General features: G+C 31.9%; 1 protein-coding gene across 2 annotated transcripts in view; it reads right to left on the bottom strand.

Moving 5' to 3' along the window:
- Positions 1-8948: 8948 nt before the first annotated feature.
- LOC127719796 (polyamine-transporting ATPase 13A3-like) overlaps positions 8949-24200 on the bottom strand; it is a 58059-nt gene continuing 42807 nt past the window's right edge. For both annotated transcript variants that reach the window (XM_052226067.1, XM_052226068.1), the window contains exons 28-31: positions 24037-24182; positions 23276-23364; positions 17919-18002; positions 8949-16852 (exon numbers count right to left, since the gene is read on the bottom strand). In XM_052226067.1, coding sequence (XP_052082027.1) covers positions 16490-16852; positions 17919-18002; positions 23276-23364; positions 24037-24182 — 682 coding nt within the window. In that variant the 3' untranslated portion in view covers positions 8949-16489. The remainder of the gene's footprint in view (positions 16853-17918; positions 18003-23275; positions 23365-24036; positions 24183-24200) is intronic.

Here is a 24200-nt window from a genome sequence, read left to right as displayed (position 1 = left end):
AAAATCTCCGTAAATAATTATAATTTTTCACAGTTTTAACGTTGCACATACTTAAAATCCTCTTGATTTCTAATCTTCATATTTTGTAGGCCGTAAGGGGCTCTCATCTTACCTTCTATATAAAAAAATGCAAAAATTTGCAACTTTGTATAAAGACTGTCTTTAACAAACAATTATAGCACCGACCAACGTTTATAGATATGTGTAAAAATTGTTGTAAAATCAATGTGTATTATTTAGAGTCATGAAATTGTAATCTCTGCTAAATATTCGCATCTTCTTAGACTTTGGCCGATTTAGAGCTTGACACATTGTACAAGTCATTTGAGACCGTATGTTGATTTTGAGATTTGTTTTTGTGTCATTGGTGTGCTGTCTCTTTGAGTTTATACCACATCTCATTTCATTCATAGTTGTAACAGAAGATAACAAAAAGGATTTCAAATAGGAATTTTTAACATTTTTTCAAACTTTTTCAAACCATAAAATACTTTGGAAAAGTAAATATAGGACATATCTTAGTGATCAGGAGACAGTGTGCAGGGACATTCCGACAGGAATCTCCTACCCGCCAGAAGAAAAAGAAAAAAAAAGAAGAAGAAGAGATGCAACATATAACTAAATACTAGACAACTCTTTGTAACTGATTAGTACAAAATAGAAACGTTTTGTAAAGCGTCTACGTATCATTAATCGCACAAAATATTTGGTTTTGCAGCTCAAAATATACATTATAAATTTAATTCAAGAACTAACTGTCTCTCTTGGCTATGTTGTTTGATTGGACTGAACTCGTTGAACTAAATGAGTGAACTTATATATGTTATATTAAAATTTAGTTTTTGGCAATTCGTAATTTTACTAAATTGTGATAAAGCATATATATATATATACAGGATCAAAAATGTTTCTCGTTGGATTCAATGTGATCCTATGTGGCACCATTCCCGACAGACTAAACAAGATGGCTTCTGTAAGATTTTGCTTTCCTTGAGCTTGTTGGTTTTGGGAATCGTTCTTAGCGTTGTGTGACTCTCATGGTGTGTTCTTAGTAATCATTCGTATTTAAATTTTGGATATTATATAAAGTTCTATTTCTATTTCTACGATATGAAATCTTGTTCGTCTACATCTCGAGTTATTGTGGCTGTTCGACCTTTCGTTGTCTTTACTGGATCAAATTTAATGACTGTTTTGTGGACTGAGTTTACTCTGTTTTTAGTCACTTGATTGCGGCTTTGTTAACGTATATATTCCTTCTTTTTTGTCTTAATCCAGTCTAGGCTGGTAAAATATAACAAATCATCAAAAAACTGGAAGCTAAATTAGTTATTTTAATACTTTAACATAAACAACTCACCTTTTAACTTCTTTTTAATAAAACTAAATGCGTGCGCAACTTAACTGAATGTCATCATATGTTCCCATGGAAACATTATCATAGGCATATTTGAACATATAATTCCAATCAGAAGAAAAAGACCATACCAACAACAACAGTCATTGTGTATAGATTTTCAAACCATAAAAACAGATATTACATTCCAATCTCTAAAATAAACAAGACAACCAACCATTCCAGAAACCAGCAAGCTCATCAAAATCAGATACTAGTAAGGTACTTACAGGAACAATTTTTAGTCTGATCAGATACAGTGGTCAGGCACACAAGGTGGACTTAATAGGAAAGGGGGTATTTGGTAAAATTGGAATGCATAACAACAGTTTTTGTTGATACATTTTGTTTATGAATCCCATATATCTTCGTAAAATATACTGGTCAGGAGTGAAATATCCCGGTTATTTAGTGGTTACCTTGACAGAAAATATGAGCTCATATCCCCTGTGAACAAAAACGAAGATCACATTGGTAAATACTGTTAAAGGTACTCAAGTATAATATATTTGTTATCAAGGCTTCACATGAGATGAGGGCTCATATTCCCTCTCTGTTCCCTATATCATCTTCGCCTCATGACTTGCGGGGATATAAAACACTGGCAGGGAGCCCTTATTCCCTATAAAGATCGCAAATAACATATCCATGCAAGTCACTTTATCTCTATCTACTAGTAAATGAAGCCGGTCTGGACGAATAAGTATAGTTCATGCCTTCTTACAGTCTTTCATTTCAGCTGTTGAATTTATTCACAATTTGTGTAGACTGGGAAGAATTTCGATTTTTTCATCAGGGAGCTTCACATGGTAATTAGTAACAACAATATTAACGGTTCCAATTTTTCTGAACCAGACACGCATTTCGACAGTAAATGTTTCTTTGATAATCGAGGCCAAAACCTATCAAAAATTGATAATGTTTATGGATGACTGTTTAAAGTCCAGCGGCAAATTAAATGCATATTCAGGTTGGGAACATGGTAATATAATATGAATATTAACCATGCTTTTACTAGATCGACACGCTGGGCCGTATTCTTAACGTACTAGTTTGCAGGAAGACATGTCAACCTACCCGGACACATTATTCTGCAGTCTTTGCTCTTACTCCTGAATTCCGCGTGCTTAGCGGTGAAGCAGTATATACCAATTTTAAAGTCTTCGGTATGACCTGGCCGGGGTTCGAACCCACGACCACCTGCACTTAAAGCAAACATGCTACCACGAGACCACCGAGGCGGTTTAAGAAATTGACGACCTGATAAACCAAAAAGGACAAATTATCTGGTGTTTTGTTTTTGTTTTCTTCCTTTTCTTGATAAGTAAACTTTATTTAAAGCCGACACGTTTGTTCCAATCAAGTTTTGTCAAGTTATCTGTCAATGTGAATAAAAATCAATTGTGTATTCTTTATTATTGTCAGAGATGTGTGTGAATTATTTTTTACAGTTATTTTAAACGAAAGCAATTGATATGGCAGCAAGGTTTTTTTAGACTGCAATGACATTCTCACATTATTTTTTTTTTCAATCGCAATCCGAAAGTTGTTCTAACCTTCTAGACATGCATCGGTCATCTTCGCTAGCGAAGATGTGCATCGGCATACTTTGTAAAAAAACACTCGGATTAAAAAAAAAATCTATGAGTCTGACATCATCAGTGTGCTTGTTTTTTTTTTTTATTGGCAACATATTTGTTACGTTGAGGGGAAGTGTATTTCGATAAACAATCGGCATTCTTATGGGAACTAACTGTGCCCCTTTTCTTGCTGACTTGTTCTTTTCTCAAATGAGGCAAATTTATACAGGAGCTTCCAAAAAATTAATGAGAAAAGCTAGCATTATCCATAAACTTCACGTTCCGTTATATAAATTATGTCTTGTCACTAAATAAATCAATGTTTTCGTGTATTTATATATCATTGGTTCTAAAAATTTTTGGCCTTGCGCATTTCTGATGAAGGTCAATCCAGAAAAGCTCTTCGGAAACAACAAATTTATAAAGTGTTATTTTCATTTACATCTAGAAATTGACAATCAAATGAAAACTTTACGACGAAAAGGGATGATTTCAGCTTTCCAATTGTGAACTTTTTATTTCTATGTTGCATCATTACAGCAGAGCTTGCATATGGGGAACATATTTCCCGGTTGAAACGATATTCAAGAACTTACGTTTCCTACCAAAGGTTCCAAATGGAAAAGTTGAAGTAATCTCTTAGAAAGTTTAAAAAACGCTATCACGAGTTGGTTGATAATTATGGAATAGCTGTGTTACAGATGACTACGGATATGTTCCAATTGTCGTAACCACAGTCCCATCCTTTTTTTCATTGATTGTGACATTACCGAATGAGACTCATCACCGAATGTGTACATACCATGGGTAACACGATGGGTGCCACTGGTGATGCAGGATTTGCTTACCTTTCCCGTGAAGCACCTGAGATCTCCCCAAGTCTTCGTTGAGGTTTTTGTTGCTAAGTCTTTAATTCTTGTTTGCTTTTATGAGATATCTTATTAACTATATAGGATATCTTATAAACTATATAAGATATAATATTATTAGATATCTTTAAGTTGGAATAAATAATAAAACTGCTTGCCATAATTTTTTTCTGTTAAAGTGTTTCAGCATTTTCTCTCGTTTCGCAAAAATTGATAAAAATCAATAGCCTGACTATTTCATTCAAAGTAGACAGTATGTAGATCTTGACATTCTGAACATGTTTGCACTTGTCTGGTTTTTTTCTACCTATTAGGGTATTCAAAATAATACACAATACTTGCATTTTCCCCTTAATTATGTTGATCTTCAGCCGTGGCAGCCATGTTGGTTGGCCAGTGGAACCCCAAGGATGATCGTAAATAGCTTGGTTTAATTTAGCCCAGTAGTTTGAGCGCAAATGACTTTTGTATAAGTTAATGGACGTCAAACAACTTATGCAAAGTGCTCCGAAAAAAAATAAGGAGATGTGGTTTGATTTTCAATGAGACAATTAACTATCAACCAGAGACCAAAGTATGAGGATGTAAACAACTAATGTAGGGACTACATCATGTAGCATACCCATACTGTTATTTATCAATGGCATGTGATTCAATTCAAGAGAAAGCTAATGGCATGATTCCAGGGTTTTTCCTCAAAACATTATAGTAACTATGTAATCACCATTTTAATCGGAGTCCACATAACTATAACATCTTGGAGGGTTATCTTTTATTTTTTGCTTGAATGCATCAAAGGCCTCGGCAAAAGAAAATATACGAAAAGCCTTATGGACAATTTATTTCAAATTGCTGGAATCACAAAGTTTGTCCTTCAGTCCGTTAAATGCTGCTGTATAAAAAAGGATTCCTTTCATCGAAGGAAATTTATCTACTAAAGATTGGGAATGAACTGATGTATGGCTGAAAAGAATTATTGTCTTGAAAATAGATTTCACCAACTTTTAGTGCATTTATTGCGACTTGACCTTTAACCATCTGACTAAAAAAATAGGATCTTCTTTTTTCCAAGTGGCATTCTCCAGCTAAGTTTGATGAAGGATGGACAAATGGTTCAAAAGATAACATCCAAAAACCATATTTAATAAATTTTGATAGAATTTGGACATCTGGTTCGATAGACCATAAGTGGAAACCAATATTTTCCCCAAAACTTCATTCTATCAATACTTGCCTAAACCTTCAACATGTTGGCCCTAAATTCAATAGAGATCTTCTCCAGCCCATTAGGCATTTACAAACCAATTTAAGTTATAATTGGACAATCATATGGTTAACAAGAATGTGTCCATAGTACACGGATGCCCCATTCGCACTATCATTTTCTATGTTCAGTGGACCGTGAAATTGGGGTCAAAACTCTAATTTGGCATTAAAATTAGAAAGATTATATCGTAGGAAACATGTGTACTAAGTTTCAAGTTGATTGGATTTCAACTTCATCAACAACTACCTTGACCAAAAACTTTAACCTGAAGCGGGACAGACGGACGGACGGATGAACGGACGGACGACGGAACGAACGCACAGACCAGAAATCATAATGCCCCTACTACTATAGTAGGTGGGGCATAAAAATAACATTAAGAAATCGTTCCATTCATACAAAAGGTGACCTTAAACTTTAACATGTTGACAACAAAATCAATATGAACCATCTCCAGCCAATGAGGCATTAACAAACCAATTTTAGTAATAGTTGAAAATATGATTTTTTAAAGATAACATTCAGAAACCAAAGTTGTTTTCAAATTTCATTAAATTAATAGCTGCTGTGACTTTGACATTTGAGTCAAAAATAAAAAGGTCTTCTTCACGTTATGGAGAATAATAGACCATTTTTGACTTTCAGTTCAAAGGATAACAAAATAATTTATCAATATCTGTTGTGATCTTGACTCTAACATTTGATCCAAAAATTAACAGGGGTCTTCCCTGATTGCATAGGGCATCACTGAACTAAGTTTAGTACAATTTGGATATATAACATCAGGAATATAAAATTTGCCAATATCTGATATGACCTTGACCTTTGATCTATGAACCCATATATAATAAGAGGTTTTCCACACTCAATGGGGCATTATCTAACTTACTTCGGAAAAAGTTGAACATATTGTGCAAAAACATACATCTGGAAACCAAAATTTTGCCCAAATTTTGGCCTATTAATAGCTGTGTGACCATCACTTTTGACCCATTGACATAAAATTCATTAGGGGTTTTCCTATGGGGCATTATCAAACCGCCAATTTTGGTTGATATTCCTAATGGCTAAAACATTTTTTTTCTGGAAACCAAAATTTTGACACCCTGCACACAAACTGACATTCTTCAAAATTTATTACGGGGGCCTCGGTGGTGGGCGTATTACGTTTCCGCATTTTTAGCAAAAATCCAGTTTCACGTTTCCGTATTTTCGTGCATTACTTTTCCGAGATAAATACATACAACCTTTCCACATTTTTACCTGTATTTCACCTGTAAAAATGGTAATAATGATATATAAGACTTTATTTTATTATAGTATACTTGTGTAATTTGGTCTCTTGTGGAGAGTTGGCTCATTGACATCATACCAAATCTTTGTTTTTATATCAACCCTGTCATATGCTTAACTGTGTATAATTTGACCGTTAGTTTTTTCGTTTGAATTGTTTCACACTTTTCATGTCAGGCCTTTTCTTGACGACTTTACAGTATCGGGTTTTGTCATTGTTGAATGTCTTAAAGTTGCCTATGATTGCTTACATCCACTTCACACTGATTTGAACCCCGGTGGATCACAACTCTTCGTTTTTATATTATAAACCTGACTTTTAAACTCGTGTTTGCCTGATCATGCATGAAATAGTTGTCACTGGGCATAAAAAATAGCAACAAACAATCCATCAATTTACACTTGTGTTAAATAAGAGGGAAACCATTTGACATTTGTTTCACACTTTTCATGTCGGGCCTTTTCTAGACGACTTTACAGTATCGGGTTTTGTCATTGTTGAAGGCCTTAATGTTGCCTATAATTGCTTACATCCACTTCACACCGATTTGAACTCTGGTGGATCACAACTCTTCGTTTTTATATTATAAACCTGACTTTTAAACTTGTGTTTGCCTGAACATGCATGAAATATTTGTCATTTAGCAACAAACAATCAATCAATTTACACTTGTGTCAAATAAGAGGGAAACCATTTGACAAACAGAAGTGGCATACATCAAAAATTAAAATGCGGAATCGTAAATAACCTTTAACAAAATCAATGTAAAAACAATGCGAAAAAGAGTACTATAAAAATGCGGAAACGTAGGAAATTTAATGCGGAAACGTAGTGCCAAAATGCGGAAACGTAAAACGCCGTCGGTGGTCTAATTAGTCCAACTACTGAATCGCTAGCCTATCAACACTGAGGTTATGGTTCGAACACCCCATGTGGCAGGTGCACTCAGCTCCAATCTTAATTGACAAGGATTGTCAGTTTTCCTGACGAAGGTCAAGGTTCTCTACGGCTTCCTCCGCCAATTAAAATGGACCCCCACAAAATAGCCAAAAGCATTGAAAGTGGCATTAAACACCAATCAATCCTTCAATCAATAATATTAATAGCCAAGTTTGACTTCATCTCAACTCTGCTAATAATAGTAGTTGAATTTAACCTTGAAGCAGCCTTTCTTGAAATCCAAAATGAATGGATTATAAAGGCAATTATCTTTACGACAAAATAGAAAGATAAAACTGGACTTATCGATCTGATGAGTAAAGCATGTTTCACCTGTTTTTTATACTTTGTTCTTATGTTGTGCTGTTACACTACTGTACCAGGTTAGGTAAGGTTGGGCGACTGCCAACATGTTCAACCCCGCCACATTCTGTATGTGCCTGTCCCAAGTCAGGAGCCTATAATTTAGTGGTTGTTGTATGTTGTTGTGGATCAGTTTTTTTTACATAAATCAGGCTGTTAGTTTTCATGTTTATATTGTTTTAGATTTGTCATTTTCGGGCCTTTTACAGCTTGCTGTGCTGTATGGGTTTTGCTCATTGTAAAAGGCCATTTGTAAACAATAGTTGATATGTGTACATCATTTGGACTGTGGTGTAGAGCTGTCTCATTGGTAATCATATCACATCTTATTTTAGTGTAAACAATATTTTGTTTAGAAACAGATAAATAAATACCTACATCAATACAATACATGGATTGGAAAACAAGTGACAAGTCACTTATACAAATTCCTCTCCTTTTGAACGGCAAAATTAATTACAATGGACAGAAAATGTACAATCATATAACATAATGTCATATGAAAAGAAAACAAATGTAATGGAAATTAACATCTAATGCAGATAGTATTTTTTTAATATTGGGTGACAAGAATTATTTTGTGCATCTCTTAGTTTTCAATATATAGTCTTGGACAATAAGAAAGTTGTTTTTATTGTCTTTATTTGTAATGTTCGGATCACAATAATACATCTTATTTTAATAATGATATAGAAACCATGTGTTTCAGATATTCCATGGACAGTTATCATCATTTGATTCTCGTTGTTTACAAATAGTCCCTAGTGTGGACAGTGTATAACTTGCAAATTTTTTTTATGCACCTTTCAAATTTATTTCTTTATATTCTATGCAATAAAATAATAAGTAGGGTGTGAAATTACATGTAAATAAATTTGGAACATGAATATTTGGCTAAATCAGTGATTTGGTCCAGTTAGAAAACGTCAAAAATTAGTTTGTCTGAAGCTGTCAAACTGAATTAAAGACCCCCTTAACATAAAATTGCTAATATTTTGAGTTAGAGGCGATAGACTTTTCTATAATTTTGATATAATTTGTCCAAAAAGTAGTACACTACACTGTAAATATCTTTTTCGGATAGAGCGAGTGCGATTTTTTTAATTTGCATTTTTTGCCTAAAAGAAATGCACTACGAAATAACTCGGGCCAGATGAACAGACAGATGAATGAGACTGCAATTAATTTCAGGAGAATGTTATCCATAAAAATAACAAACTTAAAAATAAAATAAAAAATATCATTTAGAAAATTTTTTATTGCATTGTATTTCGTTTGATGTCAGCAAAAGCATAAAGTGACTAAAGTCTTAAAATGTAACATATTGGGTTCAAATGCAACTACAAAACAAACAAACAAACAAACCACATTTTTAAATGAAATGCTAAGTACAATAAAAATATGCAATCTTTTTTTTGTCAGATCAAGACACAAGTTAAGTTGTCAATAATTTAAGTAAAATCTTGTTTGAAAAAAGGATTTAAATTACATATATCAATTAAAAAAAAACCTGGTATTTGATATTGTGGTTCAAATGAACAAAAATTTAAGCAAAACTTGATCCAATCACAACTTCAGATGTGTACTAAATATCTAATTGATATCTATTAAATAAATATATTATATAATTTGCTTTAAAAATCTGAATCCTTCTGATGTTTGTAAATGTGGTGATTGTGAAGCATTGCAGCAGTAGACAGAAAGATTCTTGCTGAGGAAGTCCTGTGAGACTGAAGCATTGCAGCAGTAGACAGAAAGATTCTTGCTGAGGAAGTCCTGTGAGACTGGAGCATTGCAGCAGAAGACAGAAAGATTCTTGCTGAGGAAGTCCTGTGAGACTGAAGCATTGCAGCAGTAGACAGAAAGATTCTTGCTGAGGAAGTCCTGTGAGACTGAAGCATTGCAGCAGTAGACAGAAAGATTCTTGCTAAGGAAGTCCTGTGAGACTGACACATAGGGACCTAACTTTATAACTTAACAAATTGTGGAAAATATTTTTATAATTAATTTTTTTTTGCAAAATATTAACATTGTATAGAATATAGTAAAATTATGGAAAACATTATAATGATGTAGAAAATGTCTTTTGATTTACATTTCAATAAATAATAATAGTTAAAATTGGACATTTTAAAAATCATAAATAAATACATGTAAAATGAGATCAACAAACAAAAACATGTCAGCAATTTTAAAAAGATACAGACAAGCAAACAAATAAATTAACTGTCGGATTTCACATAAATTTTAAAGCATCTCCAAAAGAAATAATCAATATATTCTTATATTTTAATTTGTTGTGATGTATTCCGATAAAAAGATTACCATATTACATAGACATTTTTTTTCTATTATGAAATCAAATATTAACTGCGTCACTGTAGTTTAACAATAACATCACCACTGTTTTAGTTTCATGTGTAGCAGTAAGTTCAAAGATAATTATGGATCAATTGACAACAGGCAAGATCTGGTATTTGAGACAACATTAAGCTTCAATCTGAACACTTAGTGTCAAAAGTTTTATTTAAAGTCAGCATGTCACAAAACAATAACATTTGAGCTTTTATAACCAACTTAAATTGTCTGCATATCCCTCTTCTGTTGAACATTAAACAAGTTTGTGAAAATTCAGTTTTTACAATGACATACCTCTCAACGGACCCATATTCTGCAGGTGAAACCCGTAAATTTCACGTCTAACTCGGGACTTTTAAAATACCCGCCAGGTTGTTAAATAAACCAGGAATTAGACATTTTACCCCTTTTCACCCATATTCTTATGCCAGGAGACTTTTTTGCGTATGAAATGATAAGTTTTCACAAGTGATTTTCCTCTGAAATACATTGTGTACTACCAAATCAAAATCTATATTATTATGTAAAAATTTAATAAATTCTATAATTGACAGGGCTCTAAGTGGGTATAAAAAATATTTTCCTTACTAATGCAGTCAATCAAATAACAGTACTTATAATAAAAATACAGACAAACTGATATAGTTAATGCTGAACAGTTACTGTATTCTAAATTTCAACTTATATGTTTTTTTGCCACCATGCCAAGAAAAAATGCCTTTTTTTAGCATAATTGTTACATATTATATATATTCACCAACAGAAAACTTTAGTCATAATCATATATGACACTCTAATCATGCTATAGTAAATATTTAAATTACCTGAAAAATACAGCCCATATACTAATATTCCAATAACCTCCATTTTCAAAATTATGAAATTATGATACATGTATACAATGAAAAAACATCAACCCAACTGTACAGCATACCATGATATGTCTATAATATGTTGGGATAACCACTTTAAAATAAAGTTCTTACGAAGATCTATGAATGCAAAGTTCATAGTTCAGGTCCTTTTGGTTATATAGCTCTTCAATAGTTTCAGTTTTTATACATCCTTGGCTTTCAAATATTCGTCTTTGAGCGTTCCTGATGAAGGTAAATCCAGAAAAACGCTTTGGACGAATGTATTTATGAAGTGTTGTTTTCATTTTTTTATTATTGATTTATGATTTAATCTTCAAATACTAAAGAAATGTTATATTCTTTTTTATGCAGTTGTTTCTGTTTTTTTATAAGATTTTTACACAAAATGTTGAAATAATATGATGTTCTTTCCCTGGGATGTTTTTTTTTTTTTTTTTTTTGTTGTTTATTTTCTTAAACATGGTCAACTTTTTTCGAGCCGTTACAATCGCAAAATCCTAAAAAAAGCCCAGAAATTTGAAGAAAAAAAAATGAGAAAGCATCCACACAAATACTGTACATAATAAACAGCTGCGCCATGAGCGCATGATACGCTGGTCGTCTTGTGTGTGAATTTTTATGCAATAAGCATAAATAGTTTCTGACATACGGCGTGACATGCGAAAACCCCCTTTTTTTTTACAAAAAACTCAATATCTCTAAAAAAAATAAAATTTTGAATCAAAACCAAAAAGTATACAGATCTTTAGATTAATATAACTAAGAAGTGTGTAAAATTTTAAGCAATAATCATAAATCGTTTTTGAGATACGGCGCGACATGTGAAAACCCCCCCTTTAAAAAAAAAAAAATCAATATCTCAAAAATAAAATTTTGAATCAAAACCAATAAACTGCTTCGCTGAGCGTAGCTGGATACGCCCGCAGAGGTCTAACCCTGAACAGTTGGGGCAAAAATGGACACAATATTCAAGCTTGATACAGGTCTGAATTTGGATTGTAATTAAATATTTGACATACATCTATTATAGGTTTCTGAATAAATGTAGTCAAAGAACTTGAAGTTGGTTATATGAATTGAATTTATATTCAATTAAAGATTTCTTGCTGTTGTGCAATACACTGTGCTGTTGCGCAATACTTAGTAAATCTGTTGTCAGACTATAAACAAATAAAATTTATAAAATTCTAAAGGGAGCTTACATCAATAGATATAAACAGTTCACCAAAGTTTCATACGAATTGCTGAAAGCATTTTTGAGTTTTTGTCTGAAAACTGGAAAATCCCCCTTTTTTAATGAATAAACCCCATAATTCGGAAATGTAAAATCTAAAATTTATAAAATTCTAAAGGGAGCTTACATCAATAGATATCAACAATTCATCAAAGTTTCATGAGAACTGCTGAAAGCATTTTTGAGTTATTATCCGAAAACTGGAAAATCCCCCTTTTTTTTATGAATAAAACCCCACAACTCGGAAACGTAAAATCTAAAATTTATAAAAATCAAAAGGGAACTCATGTCAATAGATATAAACAATTAACCAAAATTTCTTGCAAGTTGGTGAAAGCATTCTTGAGTTATTGTCCAAAAACTGGAAAATCCCCCTTTTTTTAATGAATAAAACCCCATAACTCGGAAACGTAAAATCTAAAATTTATAAAAAACGAAAGGGAGCTCACATCAATAGATATAAACAATTCACCAAAGTTTTAAGCAAATTGGTTAAAGCGTTTTTGAGTTAATGTCCGACATGTTGACAACGGACGGACAGACGGACGTACAACGGTATACCATAATACGTCCCGTAAACGGGCGTATAAAAAGTATACAGATCTTTAGATTAATATAACTAAGAAGTGTGGAAAATTTCAAGCAATAATAATAAATCGTTTTTGAGATACGGTGCGACATGTGAAAAACCCCTCCCCCTTTTTTTACAAAATACTCAATAACTCAAAAATAAAAATTTGAATCATCACCAAAAAGTATACAGATCTTAAGGTTAATATAAATAAGAAGTGTGTAAAGTTTTAAGCAATAATCATAAACTGTTTTTGAGATACGGCAGGACATGTGAAAAACCCCTCCCCCTTTTTTACAAAATACTCAATATCTCTAAAATAAAATTTTGAATCATCACCAAAAAGTATACAGATCTTAAGATTAATATAACTAAGAAGTGTGTAAAGTTTTAAGCATTAATCATAAATTGTTTTTGAGATACGGCGTGACATGTGAAAAAAAACACACACCTGTTTTAGTTACTAAGTCCCGTAACTCAAAAAGTTTTAATCTTATTTTCACCAAAAAGTATACAGACCGTTTGACCATCATAAGAAACAACTATGTTAAGTTTCATGAAATTTGGATAAGTCATTCTCAAGTTACAGTGCGACAGGTTTACGCCGGACAGACAAACGGACGGACGCCGGACATTTGTATACCATAATATGTCCCGTCAAAAATTTATCGGGCGTATAAAAATGAAGCAAACAATTGGATAAGATATAAAATGACAAAAATTCAAAGAAACAATATTAATAAAATTTAGACTTTAGCTATCGGCACATATTATAAATATATACATTACAGAATAAATAAATCAATAAATACAAACACCATTCTTCACACATAAGGCACTTCAACTACTTTGGTTTTAACTGCAAGTTGGCACTTCAAACATCGTTCAGTTACCTCCCTTTAAAAAAAAGGTTGACTAGTTTACCTTTAATAATTTTCTCTTTAACATGTTCAAAATTGATGAAGAATAATTTTGAACAAGGCATACAGAAATCTATATCTTGGCAAACTGAAAATTCAATCTGAAGAAAGTTTAAGATTTTACCTTCCAGGCATTTTTCCACCTCAGGTAATGAGAATCTTATAGTTATTTGAAAAATGCATTGAGAAATCTAAACGTTCTCAAATCTTACTGGATTTTTAATTGTAAGAATCTTTATCATATACTTATTATGTTTTCAATGGTTTTACACATTTAATTAAAATCAAGGTATATGTTGCTGTTAAAGGCATATATAAACAAGAGGCTCTCAAGGGCCTGAATCGCTCACCTGTAATTTTTTGCTTAAATCTTTCAACAATGATTATTTTTGCTTTTCAATATATATTAATGAATGGCTTAAAACTTCCATTGAAATGTTCTTTGTATCTCATATTAATTCAAAATCAAAGAAATGCATTTAACCCCTATGTTTCATTTTAGCCATAGTGGCTATGTTTCTTGACGTACAAGAAAATAAAACCCAAAATTTATACTAGATACTCTGAAACTCATTCAGTCCAAGTTTGGCTGAAATTGATTCAGCAGTTTCAAAGGAAAAGATTTTTTAAAGTAAGCAAACTAAATGAACAAATTGTGAAAAAATGATTTTAAAGGGCAATAACTCCTTAAGGGGACAATTGACGATTTTGGAAATACAAAACTTATTTGTAGATCTTACTTTGCTGAACATTTTTGCTGTTTACAATTTATCTTTATCAACTGAAAATTTCAGGGCTGATAGAACTTCACCTAATGAACACTTTAACCCCATGTCAGAATTGCTCTTAATGCTTTGGTTTTTGAGATGTAAGCCAAAAACTGCATTTTACCCCTATGTTCAATTTTTAGCCATGGCAGCCATGTTATTTGACGAAACAGTAAATAAAACATAAATTTAATCCAGATACCCTAAGCATCATTCAGCTTAAGTTTGGTTGGAATAAGTTCAGCAGTTTCAGAGGAGAAGATATTTTTCAGAACAGTGAGCTGAAAACTAGCAAATTTTCCATTCCTTTTTTATAATTTGGAATCAAAGGAGGCTGCTAACTAAAATGAATTAACCCATACAAGAAAGATAAATATATCTCTACCTCATACACAAATTTGGTGTTGTCAATGATATCCTTCTTGAACATTTTTTGGAATAAATACACATCAAAACTTGTAAAAATTGTGGTTTGGTCTATCTTCAATCTTTTATAACACAGTGATTTGATTAGAAATAACCTATACTATTGTTAGTACCGGTACACACTATGAGCTACAATACTATGAATTTAAGCACAAATTTAAAAACATTTTGAAAATGGCCCTTGTATGTTAAATTTTGTATGGCAGAAATGTTGAAAATCACTGGACCTTGTAAACAGATAGTGTCATTTCCTTAATCAGAAACAAGATATGAAAGGTTAATATGAGATTCATTTTCTAATAAAAATAACAAGTATAGGGAAGAAAACCACTATTAAACAACTAGAAGTTTCAAAGAGCCTGAATCACAAATTTTGCTAAACTACCCCTTCATTTCTGAAGAGAGTACTAACTTCAGATGAAACAAGAGGTACTGTTATTGACCCAACAAATGATATTCATTCATAATGCTTAATTATGGCAAACACCAAATGTAAATTTGATTACTAATGACACATAAACTCAATGTCTGAGATTGTATAAGATCTGTAAAGTTAACTTAAAGGGGCATTAGCTACGAGATATACAAAAAAAAAAAATTATTGAAAGTGAAATAGTCAAATAATAATTTGCTTTTAGCAGTCAGTTTGGTTCAATTTTGTCAAAATAAGCTAAGAAACATCACTAATGAATTATTCAAATGCAAGTGAATAATTCTACCTCATTGAATCCGTATTCATATGACCTTCTATTTCATCCCTTAGCTAGAGATGGGTTATGCATGAACTAGGCGTGCTCAGCTTTTAAAGGGGAAAAGAATGTCAACATTGAAAGTGAAACAACGGTAAACCATTTGGTTGACTGATTAAATCCACAAAAACTCATTCTTAAACAGGTAAAAACAATGATTAACATACTTGTTTAACCTATAATATGAAATCAAAAAGGCCTACAAAAATCCAATTGCACATTTTCGCTTTCTATTTATACATATATTTATGTTTATATCAGGTTATATGACCGTCGGCAGTCTTCTGAGGTCACCTCAATGGTTAATTAGATGACGTCTAGACTAAAATACACACGAAATCTGGATATATATTATTGAGTCCATGAATTGCTAGTTGTTCATTTTAGACTTTGTGCAAGTTGGATATACATTTAAGTAGGTTATAAATGAAATATGAAAATTTGAGTCAAATTGATGAATATGAATTTGACAGATAATGCCCCTTTAAAGCAACATGTACACTTACAATTAATGCAAGGTTGACCATTTTGCTTATATTAAGTAATACTGTAAAGTGTGTAATTCTGGCAAGGGGTTTATTTATAAAGCTCATTTCATGATTAAGATAAAAAGGTGAAAATAGCCACTAGTATATATTTTATCTTGAAGAAGATTGAAACCAGTTTGTGAGTTGTTTTTTTTTTCTCTCCTGTCTTTGGTATTCCTGAATTCTTCTGATCTTAATTCAAATCAAATTCATGCAAGAGGATATTTTCCCAATTTAATCTCTTTATACGAATAAATTCATAATTTCCAACCTTGCAATATTATAAACAAGAGATTCTCTTAAGCTTTGGATTTCAATAAGTGAAATGAATGCCTATATATAATAAAGCTAGTGCTAGCTATCCAACAAAGCAACATCATCATCAGAATTTGATTCTATTCTAAGCACCAAAGTTTTAGTTTCTTTAATATTGTCTCCCTTGTAACATTTCTTCAAGGAGGAGGAAGACTTATTAAGGCTTATTTCTGAACCGGATTCTGTATCCAATAGAAGTTCAGCAGTCTCACTTTCAGGTAAACTATCCATTCTGAGGTAACCATTAGACCTGGAGCACTCTCTACTAATGGGAGGTGGCCAATCTGGAGAGGTTTTCATTTCATGTTCAATTGTACTATATTCACTAGACCATCCTGGTAAAATCTTTTCTGCCATTGCATGTAGTTTTCGCCTGGTGTAAATATTGTCTAAGAAATATGTCTGAAAAGAGCAAATGGTACAATTTTCATAACTTTTCAGTAGAGAGTTTTTAGCAATCATACCATATCTCCTATTCTTATATTATAGAGTTTGATCAGTGGAAGATGAAATCATGTATCCTTACAGTTAAGAATTTTTAAATTAAAAATTGCTCATTCCAATTTTTTTTACTATTCAGTTTAAAGTAACAAATTAAACTAGAAATGTGAGTAGACTTACAAAAGAAAACCACCTGCTCTGAAACACTATTAGTATATTTAAGTAATTAAATTCAATCATATCCCCTTTTACATATTGGGCAGCGATTATACTCCTTAATGCATTTTCTCATGTAGAATTCAACTATGGTGTAAAGTTTCATCAATATCTGTTTTCTTTAGAAGTTGCACTGACAAGATACATGGACAGACTTTCAGACAGACAGATTGACAGGGTGAATACTATATACCCCTAAAACTATGATTCTGGAGATTCATTATTATTCATGGGATACCAATTTCATTGATTCTGTTGTTACAGGTTAACCATGAATTCAAATGTTGAACAAACAATTTTCTATAGGCTTGTATGCAGACTTTTGTAGAACCAAGAAATCAAATTTCCACAAATATATATTTTCTTTTAATCCATGAAAATGTGTACTCATGAAAATAACTGAATCCACAGTACCCCCTGAAAAACTTACTTAGCAGGGGAAAGAAAAAATGAAATACAAATATGAGGGATTGTTTGTATTACTGTGCCCCCCCCCCCCCCCCCAACACCTAAATAATGTATTTGAAATCAATCACTTTTTTACATTAATGGATGTAAATGAGGACACTAATAACCACTGTTTGAAGGGCCCTAGTTCTTGTGTCAGTCTTTGAATTTATCATGGCATTTTGTAATTTTATTTTTTTTTGTCGATTTGACATTAGAAATTAGAAATTCCAAATTATATACTTTCACTACTAGAATAAAGAAATAAATCCCAAAGAATACACATATTGGTGGATTGAGGAAACTTATCCCCAAGATCAAAATGTACTTGACAAATGGATACAAATCATCAATATTTACTAACCTCTAATGAAACACAGAGTAAAAAGTTGATACCAGCCACACCTACATACAGCAATCTGTAAGTTATCTCTGGTGGTGGTTTTAACTGTAAAAAAAAAGATATTCTTTAAACAAATGTGAAATACAACTATATCACTTATAGTCTTTATTTTCAATAGATGACCTTACACCATTTCATAGCTTTGTTTTAAAGACTAGTATGTTTTCTGTATGTTAGTAGATGTTGGCCCTCTATCTGAAACACTTCAAAACTATGACATTGTATACCCTCGAAATGTTCAACAATAATTTTTGTCATTTTGTTATTTACATTTGTTTGTACTGACTGGTTTTTTTAATGTATATTTTGTTTTACTGCTTTAGAGCATTTTATCTATTTTGTTACCAGTAATGGGACAAGTACTGTACACCCTTAGGTCACAAGGTCACATTTAAAATTGCCTCAGGTCACTTTTAAGCTAACTATAAAGTTGTCAACTGATCTGATTCTTGGTTTTGAACTTATTTAAAGATCACAGGTCCTTTTACATGAGTCATCAGGTCGCAAGGGCACCAACCAAATCAGCCCAAGGTCTCTGGTCGGATTTGACCATGTTGGAACCAAAGTAATCAAAGTTCTTCAGTGTAGTAATGATGAGCAAAAGCAATACTGCAAAAATTTGGAATGGAAAAATATTTATTCAATCCTGCCATATTGTTTCCTGCCTTAAAACAATTTTATACAAGAGGCTCTCAAGAGCCTGAATCACTCACCTGTATTTCAGAGGAGAAGATTTTTAAATGTTAGCAAACTTGATGAACAAATTGTGTAAAATGGTCTTTAAAGGGCAATAACTCCTTAAGGGGTCAATTGACAACTATGGTCATATTAACTTTTTTGTAGATCTTACTTTGCTGAACATAATTGCTGCTTACAGTTTATATATATCTATAATAATATTCAAAATAATAACAAATAAACTGCTTTGCTGAGCGCAGCTAGATACGCCCGCAGAGGTCCAACCCTGAACAGTTGGGGTAAAAATGGACACAATATTCAAGCTTGATTCAGGTCTGAATTTGGATTGTAATTAAATATTTGACATACTATAGGTTTCTGAATAAATGTAGTCAAAGAACTTGAAATTGGTTATATGAATTGAATTTATATTCAATTAAAGATTTCTTGCTGTTGTGCAATACTTAGTAAATCTGTTGTCAGACTATAAACAAATAAAGTTCAATTAATTCTCAATCTCATATTAGAAATTTATGAAAATAAAAAGGGAGCTTACATCAATAGATATAAACAATTCACCAAAGTTTCATGAGAATTTGTGACAGCATTTTTGAGTTATTGTCTGAAAACTGGAAAATCACCCCTTTTTTTAATGAATAAAACCCCATAACTCAGAAATGTAAAATGTAAAATTTATAAAATTCTAAAGGGAGCTTACATCAATACATACAAACAATTCACCAAAGTTTCATAAGAATTGCTGAAAGCATTTTTGAGTTTTTGTCTGAAAACTGGAAAATCCCCCCTTTTTTATGAATAAAACACTGTAACTCAGAAACGTAAAATCTAAAATTTATTAAAATCAAAAGGGAGCTCATGTCAATAGATATAAACAATTCACCACAATTTCTTGCAAGTTGGTGAAAGCATTCTTGACTTATAGTCCTAAAACTGGAAAATCCCCCTTTTTTAATGAATAAAACCCCATAACTCGGAAACGTAAAATCTAAATTTTATAAAAAACGAAAGGGAGCTCACGTCAATAGATATAAACAATTCACCAAAGTTTTATGCAAATTGGTTAAAGCATTTTTGAGTTAATGTTCGACATGTTGACGACGGACAGACAGACGGACGGACGGACAACGGTATACCATAATACGTCCCGTAAACGGGCGTATAAAAACTGCAAAATTTTGTTAAAACTACCAATTCGGTGGCAGCAACCCAACAATGGGTTGTTCGATTCGTCTGAAAATTTCAGAGCTGATAGATCTTGACCAATTGAACAATTTTACCATGTCATATTTGCTCTAAAAGCTTTAGTTTTTGAGATATAAGCCAAAAACTGCATTTGAACCCTATGTTCTATTTTTAGCCATGGTAGCCATGTTTGTCGATGGATCAAAACTTCAGATACAATTTATAAACTAGATACCCTAAGGAACATTTAGTTAAAGTTTGAAGGTATTTGGCCCAGTAGTTTCAGAGGAGAAGATTTTTGAAATAGTTTACGACGACAGACGACAGATGACGGACGACGACGGACGCCAAGTGATGGCATAAGCTCACATGGGGCCCTTCGGGCCCCGGTGAGCTAAAAAGTGGTGAACAATCCTTTGTTGCCATGAGGTTTTTTAATTTATGGGTAGGTTGTCATTAATATGATTATCTCTTTTCTTAAGAGCCAATCCGCCAGAAAACCATGCAATATTCAGAAAATCGTCCAAATCGACAATCACAACTTGACAAATTTTTATACATCATCTTAATCCTTGACATAAAATAAAAGAATTTGACCACTTAATTTTTCCCAGAATCGTATCTATTTTTAGCAACAGCCTCATTTGCATAATTCTGTAAATTCATAATGAAACCAAGGAAAAATCCAACTTTTTTATGCCTTTTAAGAATGACCCAGAAGCATATTAAATGGGGTAGTTGAGTTTTTAGAGTAATGTCAGCTGAAACTCATCCATTTTACTATGTTATGACCAATACAAATGAAAATTTGAACGATTTGGCACATTGCCAGGAGCAGGGAGACAAAGGCGGGGTTTTTCATACATGAATTTACGTGGTTTTTATTCGCTTCTATCTTGCAAGACCCATTCCGGATTTGTTTGCAACTTATATCGGTTTTAACTATGGGGTATGTTTTATATCAAAACAAAATATTAAGCTTGGTAAATGACTATTATATGTTAATTTATGCCTTGGAAGAATGGTGATTTTAGTCCCAAATTGACACATTTTGATTTTGATTTTAATTAAATTCTAAACACAATTGGTACTTAAATGGCTCATAAAATCATTCGAACAAGTAAAATCAATTTGTCTGAAAAATGAAATAAGACGTATTTGTACTGCAAGTCCAAAAATCAATAAATTGTCTGAAACCAGGGAGTCCATCTTTTATGCTCTTCCATTGACTTATCTCCCTTAGGTAAGATCTCAAACATGTCAGCTCCCAGTGATGGTTTGGTAGACAAATGTTTACAGTGAAGTTTGTGACTTTAAAATTCTAGGATGAGCATGTGGGCTATCCCAGCCTTATACATCTACATATTACAAACTATTTAAGATATCTGAATGCACTAAAGACCAAAATAGCATTTCTGTCAGTGTCAACAACAACTGAACTTTCACAGCAGTCAACATCAGATTGGGAGACTGATAATGCTTCTAACAGAAACAATTTCAACCAACCAAACAAGCAACAGAAACTTTCCAACTTTAAAACATCAGTTAAATCTTCCATGGGATGATGTCTCAAAAAATAACAGTTCATCATTTATGGAGATTTTAATGTTATGGTTTTTCTTTTACAAGAAAGTTAATGTACACTTGTTTTATAGTAAAACCTATAGCCGTTCAAGTTTAAAAAAACACATTCAACTTTAATGAAATTTGAAGATTCATATGACTTATTTTAATTCTGTTATCTCCGAGGATGTGATGTAGAGCATTATAGGTACAGTAATCTTAACAGCTATCCAATTTCATTCAAAATTCTTTATAAATTTTGCACTGGTAAATATAGACTAAGTAATTTGTTTTTCGTCTAGTTATGGGATTTTTTTTAGAAGCATTTATGATTTTCATGTTTGTATTGACCACATTGCAGCAACATAGATATAGGTACCTGGCAAATCTTGCCTTGTTAGCATACTAGGCTCAAAGGGGCATAAAAAAATTTCCATCAACAAGTGTCTGTTAAAATCATCTGTTTACAGTTTTCACTTTTAAACCATCATCTTAATAACTTTAGAAGAAGTGTCATACATATATATATGTATACAAATTTTAAAAACTTTTCAATATATATATATATATATATATTGATAAAAACTATCAACATGACAAGATCTAAATACCCAACATTTTTCTTAAAAATTGGACATAACATCTATGAGCTATTGTCCCTGAAATGTGTAAATTTACAAATTTTCACAGTTTTCTGCTACTATCCGACAACTATATCAATATATTATAAGAATAAATTGCAAAAGTGGTCAGAAGAAACTTTTTTTTTACAGTCTGAACTTATTCTGAATTGTTTAACTTCTAATTTAAATTGATTGCATTTGAAATATGTGTTTTTTATCGTTTTAGGTGCACAATTTGTCAATACGATCTATTTCGGCTCCTGGGAGCCTCTAGATTTATAATGAATAATTTGTATTTATGTATGATTATTTTCTTAATGTTAAAATGAAACATTAATTATTCTTTTCCATTTGTTGTTATACTTATTTATAAGTCCAGATCCTATCATATGTCAGTAGTTACAAATTAGACGGCAAAATTGAGAAAATTTGAATATGCAGGTTACCCCATTTTGTTGTGGCATATACCAGACACCAACATTATTTGCCGAGCTTGATATTTTTTTTGATTGGGTATATATAGTTATACTTTGCAAGTAGATATGTTGTTTTACAATAATAAACGGGTCTTGGAGTATTTTGGCTCTGAAAGATGACCAAAATCAGCCATTTTGGACATGTAGCTAAATAAGACATATTGAAACAGTTAGATTATACATACACATAATAGACAGCATTGTTAATTCTATGCATTCTTACACTTAAAGTGATGTATTACTAGGAACAACTATCAAAAAATTATAAATGTTACCATATTTTTTTATTTAAACCAGCGAAATATGTCAAAAAAGGCTTATTTTTGCTGTTTTCGAGCAATTTCATCTGTTAAAACATGGCGCTCAAAAAATATCCAGATCGGTTCAATATTTTCCCAAAAAAATTTGTGTGGTTATTTACATTACTAAGGTGCACCAATATGCCAAATATGAACTCATTTGGAAAAAGTGACATTCGGACGGTTTTGCATGGTTTTCTGGCAGATTGGCTCTTAAGCAGTGAAAGTGCAACATTTCTCAAATAATCAAGGTAAAAATTAATATTGAGTATAATTTAGATCTTAAAATATTAATAACCTGTTTAAACTAGAATAGATGTATCAAAATACATGTAAGGCTGTATATGAACTCTATTCGCTGCATATAATCAGTAAGCAGAAAAAACAGAACTCTGAAGTCACACAATTTTTTTTTATATAAAATTCCACATGCAAATATCATCAATCATCTGAAAATGTGTTTTATATTAATGTACCTCAATGAACTCCAGAATCGCTGGCGGTGGATAAATGGTAATCCAAAGTGTAACACCTAAACATATCACAAGGTTAGCCAGGAACCAGTCTGAAAGAATTGTAGAAAATAATTCAATTGTTCAAGTCTTCCTTTAAAAATATTAAACAGAAATAAATTCATTTATAGTTATTTACTCATTGATATTAAAATTTAAAATCTCCAAATAAACACGAAAGATTTCAACAAAATCATAATAACAAAGAAAAGGAACTGTACCATATTTAATTCATATGAAAGCATCAGTGCCCATTTTAGTTTTTTGATAATTCAACATTACTGCATATTCGTAAGCTTGCTAGTACATATGATACTAGTAAATAAATTTTAGTGTTAAACCGTTATTTCAATCTTAACATCATCTGAAAAAAATAATAATAATTCAGAATTGTTCAGTCTTTCAGTCAATTTTCAGATTTTTCCAATGCGGTTAACTAAGTACTGTTCAGACTATTTGCTTTCAATCAATTCAGTACTGTTCAGTAGCATTTCAGAAAATTCATTATGATGTAGATGTGTTTAGGTAAAAAACAACTACTGAACAGTCTAAACAGGCCTTAATTAACTGAAAGCAGTGCCAGTGGGTAAGGCTAAAAATTAACTGACTGAACATGACTTAATAAATTATTGTTCAGTCTTTTAAAAGCTGTTCAGATCAAAATAACCGTTTCATGTCAAAATGACCATTTCAGATCAAAATTGGTTTACTGGTGTAATACTTACAATTAGAAAACATAGACTTCCTATATGGAGAACCTTTGGCAAAAGTGACAGCTAATGTCATAAACTGATAGGTTGATACATAAAATACTGCTGAATTCTCATAGGAAGCGTAATTATCGTCTTCATTTGGCACATGTGGAGTGAACCTAGAAAAATTTACACAT

Source organism: Mytilus californianus, unplaced genomic scaffold, assembly GCF_021869535.1.
Source record: "Mytilus californianus isolate M0D057914Y unplaced genomic scaffold, xbMytCali1.0.p SCAF_11, whole genome shotgun sequence".
Classification (NCBI taxonomy): domain Eukaryota; kingdom Metazoa; phylum Mollusca; class Bivalvia; order Mytilida; family Mytilidae; genus Mytilus; species Mytilus californianus.
This window is presented reverse-complemented; position numbering and strand designations above follow the sequence as displayed.